Source organism: Hylaeus volcanicus, chromosome 4 (genome assembly GCF_026283585.1).
Source record: "Hylaeus volcanicus isolate JK05 chromosome 4, UHH_iyHylVolc1.0_haploid, whole genome shotgun sequence".
NCBI lineage: Eukaryota > Metazoa > Arthropoda > Insecta > Hymenoptera > Colletidae > Hylaeus > Hylaeus volcanicus.
The window spans coordinates 11472977-11484883 of NC_071979.1; the positions used below are offsets into that span (position 1 = coordinate 11472977).

General features: G+C 32.6%; 1 protein-coding gene across 1 annotated transcript in view; it reads right to left on the reverse strand.

The window, feature by feature from the left end:
- Positions 1–1053: 1053 nt before the first annotated feature.
- Positions 1054–11907, reverse strand: part of LOC128875617 (CD9 antigen-like) — a 25326-nt gene continuing 14472 nt past the window's right edge. The window contains exons 2-4 of the mRNA XM_054121354.1: positions 10824–11135; positions 7482–7754; positions 1054–6689 (exon numbers count right to left, since the gene is read on the reverse strand). Coding sequence (XP_053977329.1) covers positions 6537–6689; positions 7482–7754; positions 10824–11135 — 738 coding nt within the window. The 3' untranslated portion in view covers positions 1054–6536. The remainder of the gene's footprint in view (positions 6690–7481; positions 7755–10823; positions 11136–11907) is intronic.

Below are 11907 nucleotides of genomic sequence, written 5' to 3' on the forward strand. Positions count from 1 at the left end.
AGAGATAGTCATAAATACATTGTAACCATTGGGAGATTACAAACAGTAACAAACCATAACAAAAAATTAGATTTTCAAAATGTTGAAATTCTAAAAATTTATTTTCAAACGTATAATCATATTTTTTAATTATAGTCCTATTCAAACTTCGCGCTGTAAATTGGCAACGTAAGATGGCCGACGACCCCCTCCCTTGGCTTCATACCGCACCACGTCAATGGCCTTCGATGCACGTTGAGTCACTTGTTCGCATACAAGCACGGCCGCTTAGCTCGTAGCCTTCGCTACTGCGGCCGCTTCACCGGTATCCACGCGCTCTGATTGGTCCACGTTTTCCGTTAATATCTCCTCAACGAAGCCTCGGACAACATTTTCGCTAAGGAAAAAGTTGTTTCAAATCACCTCCCGAACCACCTCTTTCAATGTGTTACAAACATTTTTGGGACACCCTGTATATTCCTATGTCCGTGGCTGTTATACAGGGTGTCCCAAAATTAGTGTAAGAACCGGAAGGAGAAGGGGGTAGCTGAGACGATTCTGAACAACTTTTTCCTTTGCAAAAATGTCGGTGGAGGTTTAATTCTTGCATTATTAACGAAAAACATCGACCAATCACAGCGCCCGATCAGCCGCGAGAGCATAAGTTCGAGCCAGGACTGTTGACCCACCTGAGCGCGCGCTAATCGGGCGCTGTGATTGGTCGGTGTTTTTCGTTAATAATTCAAAAACGAAGCTCCCACCGACATTTTTGCAAAAGAAATTGTTGTTCAAAGTCGTCTCTGCTACCTCCCATTTCCGGCTCTTACGCGAGTTTTGGGACACCCTGCATACGGAAATATATGATTAAAATGAATTTAATGAATAATAAAGGATAATTATTAACAATTAACGTACTGCTTATTTCTCTGGGGCAATGATACATCCCATCCATTACTTAAGGCTGATTGGTTAGCATAATAAAATATGTAGCAGGTTTAACTTTGAGATGCAACTTTGTTGAACTGTTAAGGATCGAGAATTGGATATGAGGGTAAATATAACTTGCAATGATTACGTTAAATGTATATTGAACTCTTTGAACATCTTTTTTTTTGTAACATTTACTTGCGTATCATACATAAGTTGCAAATAAACGTACACTTGGAAATCGTGTATATGGGTGTTAGATGTGTAGTGTTTTGTTCTGTTTTTTTTTAAATTCGTAAAATATGCCAAATAAGATAGCGTTCAATTATTGCGTAAATATTGAAAAGTGCACAGGACAGAGTGGACCTCTTACAGATAATCCGAAAAAATTAATTTTATTACATAATCTTAATATTTAACAGATTACAGAATTATGTTATAGTCGGCGGACCATACTGTTTCGTTTTGGCAAATGATATAATGTAAGATGGGTATAAGCATGTTCAAAAAGAATCGACGATGAAATCAGTGACAATGAAAATATTTTGCTCAAAAATCAGTAAGAAAATATGTATATACATATATATATATATATATGTTTATGTAAGTGTATATAAATATATTAATATCAAAACGAAGAACATTATACGAGTGATGATGTCTCATGTACTTTGTGAATATACTAGAATTTACTTTTCTTTTTTTTTTATAACATCCATGCAACAGACGCTAAACTCATATTTCCAAACAGTTTTCAAATATATCATTTTCTTTTTTCTTGTACGTGTTTTCCTCGCAAAATCTAACCATCGCTCGTATTGTTTCGTTCTTTCTGTAAGATAAATCGTGCAAGCACAAAACCTACGTAATTTACGCAAATCAACATACTTGTACAAAGACAATGCGTGTGTAATAGCGATCACATTTGTTAGTTCTTAGCTTCTTAGAGATTCCCTATTTTTGTAAAACAAAGTGCAATTGAGTTGTATTAATATCGCAGCGCATGAAATACAGTAAGAATGTTATTTAAAGATATCGTAAAATTCGGTAACTGAACGACACAATCATCTATTAATCATTTGGAACATTTTAGGTATCAACCTATTTAGCTTTGGACCTTAGTTTAAAATTTTCTTCAAATAACATAGTAATCTTTAATATACATACAGTGGGTGTAGAATGTACTTGTACTCCGATCAATTTCCCAAAAAACTTTTGTGTGAAATTGTAGTTTATTAACTTCTTTTTTTATTACCAATGATATTTGATATATTTTCGGAAATCTCTAAGATAGACATAGTCTAAACAACATTTACTAGTTAATATAATTTGTGAAATTAACAAAAAAATGCGAAAAGTGAGTAAAAGTATAGAAGCAATAAGTATTTGTACGATTCATATGACGAACCATTCACAGTTGAGTTTGTAAACATTAGAAACAGTAGAAAACATCAAATTTCCAGTAGAGTACTTTTAAAAAGGCTCTAATAGAGGAATGGAAGGTCCCACTTCGAATAACTAATAATTTAGTTAATTTAAGTTTTAAAGATTAAACAGTTGTGCCAATACTTATTGTTTCAACATTTCTTCAACATAAAACAGACAGGGAAAAAAAAATGTTTTTTTTTTGTTAATTTCGTAACTTACATAAATAGCTATTTTGTTTGTACTCTATCTATTCTAGGGATTTCGAAGAAATATGTAGAATGTCATTGTTTACAAAAAATAAGTTAATAAATTACAATTTTACAATTTTTTTTTTGAAAATTGATCGGTGTACGAATACTTTCTACATCCACTGAACTTTAAAATGTTTGTAACTTTAAATCTTATCTTTCTCGTTGGTTCAAAAACTCCATAACTTTTGTAAAAATGAAAGTATTGGTTTGTCTAGAAACTCCATGCCGATTTTTGGTGGGTGGTACAGGTATGAATATATTGAAACGATTGAAAACAAATAATATGTGTACATCCCTTAACAGGTGGAAAGCTTGTGGAACAATATGATACTAATATAATTCAATAAATTTATATCAAATTTCAAATGAACCTTTGAATTTTTCTTAAAAATTGGCACGAACTTTTTGGACAACCCAATATATAAATACAGTTCGGGAAAGTGAAAATTCCTGTGCTCACTGGTACTTAATTCACTTACGAAGAGTTAACTTATAGTCTAATAATTTTCAAGCGGAGATCGTTCAAGCAGTAACAAAGTACCACGTAAACATCGACTACGTCGAACAAATTTTTGGAACTCATCTTACAGAAAACTTAACATACGTCGCAAACGTATGATAATTGACGAAATAACTTTGCGACTTGCAAAGTTTCTTAACGTTTGAAAACTATAAAAACCCTTAATTATAGCGATCAAATTATCACCTTGCAAGTTGCTCGCCGGGCGTTCCTTTTCTTTCTCCCCGATATCCTCCCCATCTATATCCTTAAATCGTATTATTTTACATACATAACATCAGATATATATATGCGTACAGATGATTATCTATGTCCATAACCAGAATTTCTTGAATGCTATGATCACAAACGAATACAGACAATAGTTAGAAAACATTTAATTGCAACACGTGTAAAATACGATCGATTAACTTCTACGGAATGAATTTCAATTTCTACGTAAACTCAAGAATTTCTGGTTAATAAAAATTACAATATACACTGTTTACACGTGCAACGAACAGTGTACAGTGTTATCTTCGCATCACGTACAAAAAGGGACACGTGTAAAATAATAATGTTACAGCAAAACGGTTTGTTAACATGTTGCTCGCCATTTACAGTTTGCTTTACCAAAATTGATTTACGTAAACAGCTTTAAGATCGTACAATGCGCTATTTTCTTAATCAAATGGTGCATCAAGAAACTGGAAAGGAACATGTTAATCTTAAAACAAAATAAATCTGATAAATTAGGAATTCAACCTTTACAGACTAGAAGCTATGGTCTTTACTCCGTACATTTTGATTTGGAACACTCATGAAGAAAGAGAATTCAAATATTTCAGCAATTTTTGTTTGTACCATACTCGTTACCAAGGTACAATATGTGCAAAGATCCATTTCTCTTTAGTCTATGCTAAATCATTTGACGATGAATATTTGAAGAACAATTAATAAACATATCTGCCCCATTCGCTACAGTTATAGATAATCTGTGAAACATTCACCGTCAAATATATATCGATCACTTCTATAAGACACAACTATTCCAAAAGCAGCTCTTATTCGTTACACCGAAATACATTTTACCAGAATATTTGAACTCTTTAAGGACGAAGATCTTCATCTTAGCAGCAGCGATTCTGTAATACGTCGTTAAATTTTTATTCTTCGTAACTTTCACGAGTATGCTAACAAAAGGCTCCCGTTCCGAAATCGTTCGCTGCCAAATAATTTTTGTCCAGTCAGGACACTTTCTTAAAAAAATATTGCATCCTCAAAGCGTCGAATACCAATAAAATAGATCACACGAATTTTCATAATGACGAGTTAGTCTTATAAAATTAGTTGCTTCCGTTTAGCTATGTCCTCCCTCTTAAAAGTTTGCCACTCTCTTTTACTTTAAAGATAACATGGATAGACTATAATGCCACAAGAGACGAAACCTCTTGATAGCGTTCTTACAATAATATAATCTCATTTGGACATCAATATTATTAATTATCAGATTCATCTTCTCTGTGCATCTTTAATATATATTCATTTATTTCTATAGATGCATGTACGCGTATTGAAACTGGTATACTTGGGGAACAGAACAGTATAATTTTAATTATACCATAGGAGTATTCTTTCTTAATAAAAGCAAATAAAAAATGACACGTAATATCAATTTGTCGCGTAGAAAATATTTTAACGGTAAGTATCGCATGGCAGTTTAGAGAGCTGAACAAATTTAGTTGAACGAAATACGAGACTAAAATATACTTAAATAAAACTGTACACGGTTCCCTTGCAAATATACCAGTTGCAACAAGAAGAATTGTCGGTTCCTTGTTATTCATACAAATCTCAAAACTCATCCACTCCCACTCTTTCACTCTTTTTAACACATTAACGTTAGTTTGGTCTACTACTTTGGCCTAACAAAAAATGTAAATCATATAGGTACTCTGTAAAACATTAAATGTTCGTTCGTGTAAGTCTTTAGCATGGAAGGAGACGTAGACGAAAAGTGCATCTGGCAGTAAGAAACAAATCTAGTTCCCATACAACACCTTCGATATCGAATTCAAGGGAACATTTTTGTTCTGACTTTGTAAATGTCGATACAATGAAAAATAAATTCGGTCTCTCAGTGAGCATCTAATATATGCTTAAAAAAGGACAGATATCGATGTAAAAGAAAATTACAAACGTGTATAATATGTTGGTACAAAAACTGTCGTTTTCTTTGTGCAGAATCGTAATACAACATCCAAAACTCGGACAATATACGTTAATGAATACTGAAACTGTATCGGAACATTGTCGATGCAAGAAATTTAATTTCGGCTGATTAACCCTCTATGAAAGAACAACTAGGCTGCCTTCTTTTGAAAAATCCGCATTGTACAGAGCAAACTTAATTCAAGTTATAGAGGGTTAAAACAGAGATGGGCAAAATTTGATTCGAATAACAATTGACAAATGGAAACACTGTATAGTGACTTACAGTGGGTGTAGAATGTATTTGTACTCCGATCAATTTCCCAAGAAACTTTTGTGTGAAATTGTAGTTTCTTAACTTTTTTTTTATAATAAATGATATTTTACATATTCTCGGAAATCTCTAAGATAGACATGGCCCAAACAACATTTACTAGTTAATATAATTTGTGAAATTAACAAAAAAAAAAATGGCAAAAGTAGTTAAAAGTATAGAAGCAATAAGTGTTTGTACGATTCTTATGACGAACCATTCACAGTTGAGTTTGTAAACATTAGAAACATTAGAAAACATCAAATTTTCAGTAAAGTACTTTTAAAAAAGGCTCTAATAAAGGAATGGAAGAAGATCCCACTTCGAATAACTAATAATTTAGTTAATTTAAGTTTTAAAAATTAAACAGCTATGCGAATATTTATTGCTTCAATATTTCTATCGATTAATTCTTTTTTTCTTGTTAATTTCGCAATTTACATATATAGCTATTTTTTTGTACTCTATTTATTCTAGAGGTTTCCAAAAAATATGTAAAATATCATTGATTATAAAAAAATAAGTTAATGAATTACAATTTTACATAGTTGTTTCTTGGAAATCGATCGGTGTATGAATACTTTCTACACTCACTGTATTTTCAACTTACATTAGCTTTTATTCGTTCAAAGTAAAATACAATTGAATTTCCTAATTAAGATGTTTATCTTTTATTTTTCATTAGACAGTTTTATCTAGACAAGAAATTTGTCCATCTCTTAAAGACAGTCCGAGTTACCTGACATTTCAGTGATCAGACTTAAGAACGTTCTTTCTCGTTTCAGTTAAACTGTAGAGACAGAGATGTGTAAGACTTATTCGAATTGGCACGGAGATCGAATCGCGGCTACCTGTTTAGAAGACTGGGACACGACGATATGTGATGTAAGGAAAGATTCTATATCGACGTCCAGGACGCGTGTTCGATTTAAGCCTTGTATCTGTCGGAAGAGCCGATCGCGCAGCACAACACCAGGGAGAATATCAATCCAAGAAGTTCCAAGATGCCGACTCCAGCTGTAACGCCGATAACGACGTTCTTCTGGCTGTTCAGTACATCCATCAGCTTGTCTATGCAACCCTACAGGAAAGAAGATTTGTTAGATTTAATCGAGGCCACGCTTTCACGACGATCGGTGCATTAGCAAGTTCAACCAGGCGTGATTCCACCACACGAGTCACGATATTATGCTCCACGAGAGCAACGATGAGTCTACTTCGTGCAATTTTAATCACTAGACTGCGGATCTTTATGCAAAATAAAATCTTTGCGAACGTGCCTACAAAAATTGAACTTGAATAGGAATTTATTTTATTCTGCAAATATTCTAACATGAACTTTACTTTCAATCTTTTTTATAATCTTGCATATTGTTTGCATTTTGTAGTTTCCTGCACACTCAAATTATGCATCCTATAAATGCATAAAGATTCGCAGTCTATTAATCACTATTCGAGGTGCAAGCATGCAGTAACTGTTTTTGCAAATATCGAAGTGAATCAGAAAGAAGTCTTTGTAGAATTTGAAAAGTTCAATCAAAGATCAGAGTATGTTAAAGTATGGTGGACAATAATCTTTCATTAGTAGAGTCCTTTATCTATTCATTCTAATAAACAATTATTTTCGTACGATAAAGTATGGTGCACGATAATCTTGCATTAGTAGAGTCCTTTAACTATTCGTTCTAATAAACAATTTTTTTCTATCTTTACTTAAAACAGATCAACAGTCTTTAACCTACAGAACTAACCTAATACTTTATCCTATTGTTCTAAAAAACTAATTTCATACAGTTCTAATTCACTGCCTCGCCGTTAACGAAGCTTAATGGAGATATTAGATTACTTAATTAAGAGAATTAAGTGCGATTACCTCGTTGTAAATTGCTGGATTAATTTCGCTGGCAACTTTGATATTCTGAGATAATTTGCAAGCGGTACTGTCTTTATCCTTGCAGCATGATTCGGGTACTTTGTATATGTTGTTTCCGTCATCGGAAACGGTCAAGCTGACAGGCATCGAGCGATCCTTGGTGGCGTATTTGCTTCCTGCCCAATCTGCTGGGCCAGTAGCTCCGCAGCATCCAAGGCCAGATTGAAAAGCGTCTACAGCCTGTGTTTGGGAATTATCCACGCCGTATTTGTTCTGAAATAGAGAAGTTTACTCACTGTGAGCCATGTTTTCCACATTAAATACAGTGAGTGTAGAAAGTATTCATACACCGATCAATTTCCAAAAAACAACTATGTAAAATTGTAATTCATTAACTTATTTTTTTATAATCAATGATATTTTACATATTTTTTGGAAACCTCTAGAATAAATAGAGTACAAAAAAATAGCTATATATGTAAATTGCGAAATTAACAAGAAAAAAAGAATTAATCGATAGAAATATTGAAGCAATAAATATTCGCATAGCTGTTTAATTTTTAAAACTTAAATTAACTAAATTATTAGTTATTCGAAGTGGGATCTTCTTCCATTCCTTTATTAGAGCCTTTTTTAAAAGTACTTTACTGAAAATTTGATGTTTTCTAATGTTTCTAATGTTTACAAACTCAACTGTGAATGGTTCGTCATAAGAATCGTACAAACACTTATTGCTTCTATACTTTTAGCTACTTTTGCCATTTTTTTTTTTGTTAATTTCACAAATTATATTAACTAGTAAATGTTGTTTAGACTATGTCTATCTTAGAGATTTCCGAGAATATGTAAAATATCATTTATTATAAAAAAAAAGTTAAGAAACTACATTTTCACACAAAAGTTATTTGTAAATTGATCAGTGTACGAATACATTCTACACCCACAGTACATTGTTACCGGAATAAATCGGAGTCGGAATTAATCTGAAGGAAAGGAGGCGAAGTAGGGTAAGGAGGAGTGTTACAAGAATCTTTTTGAAAGAAAAAGGATGTCCAGAAAACATTCATTCAAAGAATTTTTCTGGAAGTACGTTGAAAAATGATGAAAGGTATTTAAACTGAATTTCTTAAACGTTTATCAGGCCTCTCAATGCGATATCTCGGAATCGATATGAGATTTCGTCTACATGTAAGGTAAATATTTGTCTACCGCCATTGTTAGACTCGATATATCTACAAATCTCCTATTTTCTTAGCCCTCTAAGAATTGAATAAAGTTAAAATAATATTGAAAAGCTTCTTTTACAACACCGCCATTATGTTACGTTAATTTTTTATTTTATATTCTGTTAGAGGCAATAGCCAAGCTCATATGCTTCAGTGATCTGCCTGTTGCATCTGTTTCTTAGTGGAACGGTACCAAACGGGCCGACAATAAAAACGTCTTTGTTTGGACAGCGAATGTATCGCTTGGAATCCCTGAAATATTTATTACGACGCGGTAACGAAATTCAAACGATACAGTCGAAGGATAAACATATTTTCCAAAGTTCATACAGTGGGTGTAGAACAGTTTGATAGAAGAATGTATCTTTTTAAAGACTTCAAATAATCAGATAATATATATTTCTCAATATTACAAAACTTCCAAAAACATGTATCCTTAATTGTAACCTATAGTTTACACATATAAATTTCCATGAGTGAGAAACAATATTTAGTAACATAAATTAACAAAACAGAACATTTTTTCAAAAATAAATTGTTTAAATAAACAAATAAACAATTTCTTCTGGCATACATAAATCACCCATTCAAAAGCGCATATTTAAAAAAAAAATGTTTGTCCTAGCTCCTCTAATTTTCTAGATATTTAAAAAAACATGGTTTTCACCCCCAACTTTAGGGGCTCTTTTCACCCCTTCAACATGGACGATTGCCGATAAAAAAAATACGTGTCAAATATTTTTTTGAGAACTACCTACCACATAAATTTGATCAAAATCGGAGTGTGACAGTTAGACATGTTTCCTTGTTAGATTTTTCTTTAAATTTTCATTCAAACTTTCCATTAATTGAAATTTTCATTTAATCGAACTGTAGAATTGTTCGTTCTAATTCAATATACAGTGGGTGTAGAATGTATTCGTACACCGATCAATTTCCCAAAAAACGTTTCCGTGAAATTGTAGTTTCTTAACTTCTTTTTTTATAATCAATGATATTTTACATATTCTCGGAAGTCTCTAAGATAGATATAGTCCAAACAACATTTGCTAGTTAATATAATTTGTGAAATTAACAAAAAAAATGCGAACAGTGGGTAAAAGTATAGAAACAATAAGTATTTGTACCATTCTTATGGCGAACCATTTACAGTAGAATTTGTAGCATAAACACATTAGTTTATTGCTCCGTACGAATTAGAAAACCTTGAATTTCCATAAAAAGGCTTAAAAAATGCTCTAATAAAAGAATGAAAGAAGATCCCACCCAGAATAACATTTATGATAGTTACTTTAATGCCTAGAAGAGTTGCAGTAATTATAAAATCAAATTTCGTTTTTTTTTTAAATGAAGTTTTAAAAATTTAACACTTGTACGAATACTTATTTACTTATAGTATACATATAGTATAATACTTATAGTGATATAATACTTATATATTCAGTTATACAAAATAAGTAATCTTTTCGTACACGAAGGAAGTATTACATACTTGTAAATTAATGTAAATTTCTTTTTTTTTTTAATGAAATTTTAAAAATTAAACAGTTGTGCAAATACTTATTGCTTCAACATTTCTATTGATTAATTGTTTCTTTCTTGTTAATATCGCAATTTACATAAATAGCTATTTTGTTGTAATGTATCTATTCTTGTGATATGTAGAGATATGTAGAATGTCATTGTTTATAAAGAAATAAGTTAATAAATTACAATTTTACATAGTTCTTTTGGAAATTGATCAGTGTTCAAATACTTTCTACATCCACTGTATTTGAATTCCACAAATCTTTCAAAGTATCCAAAATTCAGCATTAAGCGGCGGTGAGTTATAGCTCCGAAACCTGAATTACACAATTCCAATAAAACTGTACCAGCAGCGTGTGACACGAAGCAAAAGGAGACTAAGTGGAGACTTCAACGGGTGTCTAATTCCAGAAGATGAATGGAGTAATTATAGGCGTCTGGTCAGGTAGTTGAGTATAGAAAGACGAATGGACTAATTATAGATATCCAACTAGGGACAGGAGACCGCGGATAATTAGATATTCCCTTAAACAATGCCGGACGCGGGACGAGTGTTTGGGCAGCGATAGAATCGTGTAATCGGCGATACCTTAACGGTATTTATCACGGAAGACTTGACCAGGCCCTCGAGGCTATTGCTGTTGTAGTGGAGCCATGCCCCAGCCGCGATCTGCGCGACGATAACCACGAGGAGGCAACTGAAGAAAGCAACCAGCATGCATTGAGATTCACGGAAGGCGCCGCAACAACCCAGAAAGGCGACTATCAACATGAGGATCCCAGCGGCCAGCAGGATGTAGAGGCCATTGTAGAAGTTGTGCTGTTCCTGGGCGAGGGACATCAGGAACGTCTGATCCGTTAGCAGCCACGCAGCCAGGACCACTCCTGCTAAACCCACCGCCTGAAAAATACAACGTTTATGCTTGTAGATAAAATGCAATTGCGACTCGACAAAAGTGTATCGAAATCAGAAAACTTAAAACTGCAAAGGGGTTGTACGTATACCATTATTAGACTGCGGATATTTATGCATTTATAGGAATTCTTTTTTTCTTTTTGATTTATTTATTTAATGTCGCATCAGCTTTTTAGCCATTAGCGACCACATTGCAATACATTGTTATATTTTGTGTCTTATTGCATTGTATTTCACATACATCACTTGGTTTTCTTCTGTCTAACAATTTTAAACTACCTAAGACTAATTACATACTAAATATCTTTAATTATTTTGATTTTCTCAAGATAAGTTATTATTCCTTTTACAGGTTCTTTCCTTTAAACATTGTGAAAATTGTAATTTAGAACTATCCATTAAACATATTTTGCTAGAATGTTCAATTGGTGAAAACATCAGAACCCAAATAAAACTTCCTGTAGATATCATAGGAAATTTGAATGTGCAAGAAACTACAAAATGCAAGCAACATGCAAGACTATAAAAAAGATTGAAAGTAAAGTTCATGTTAAAATATGTGCAGAATAAAATAAATTCCTATTTAGGTTCAATTTTTGTAGAAACATTCATCAAGATTTTGTTTTGCATAAAGATCCGCAGTCTAACCATTATACATCCTCTATGACGTATTCATTTTATATTTTTCTTTTTGTTGTATGATGAATAAAGTGTTATTTTAGAACAATTTTTGTGTCAAATGCTGATTAAAATATTG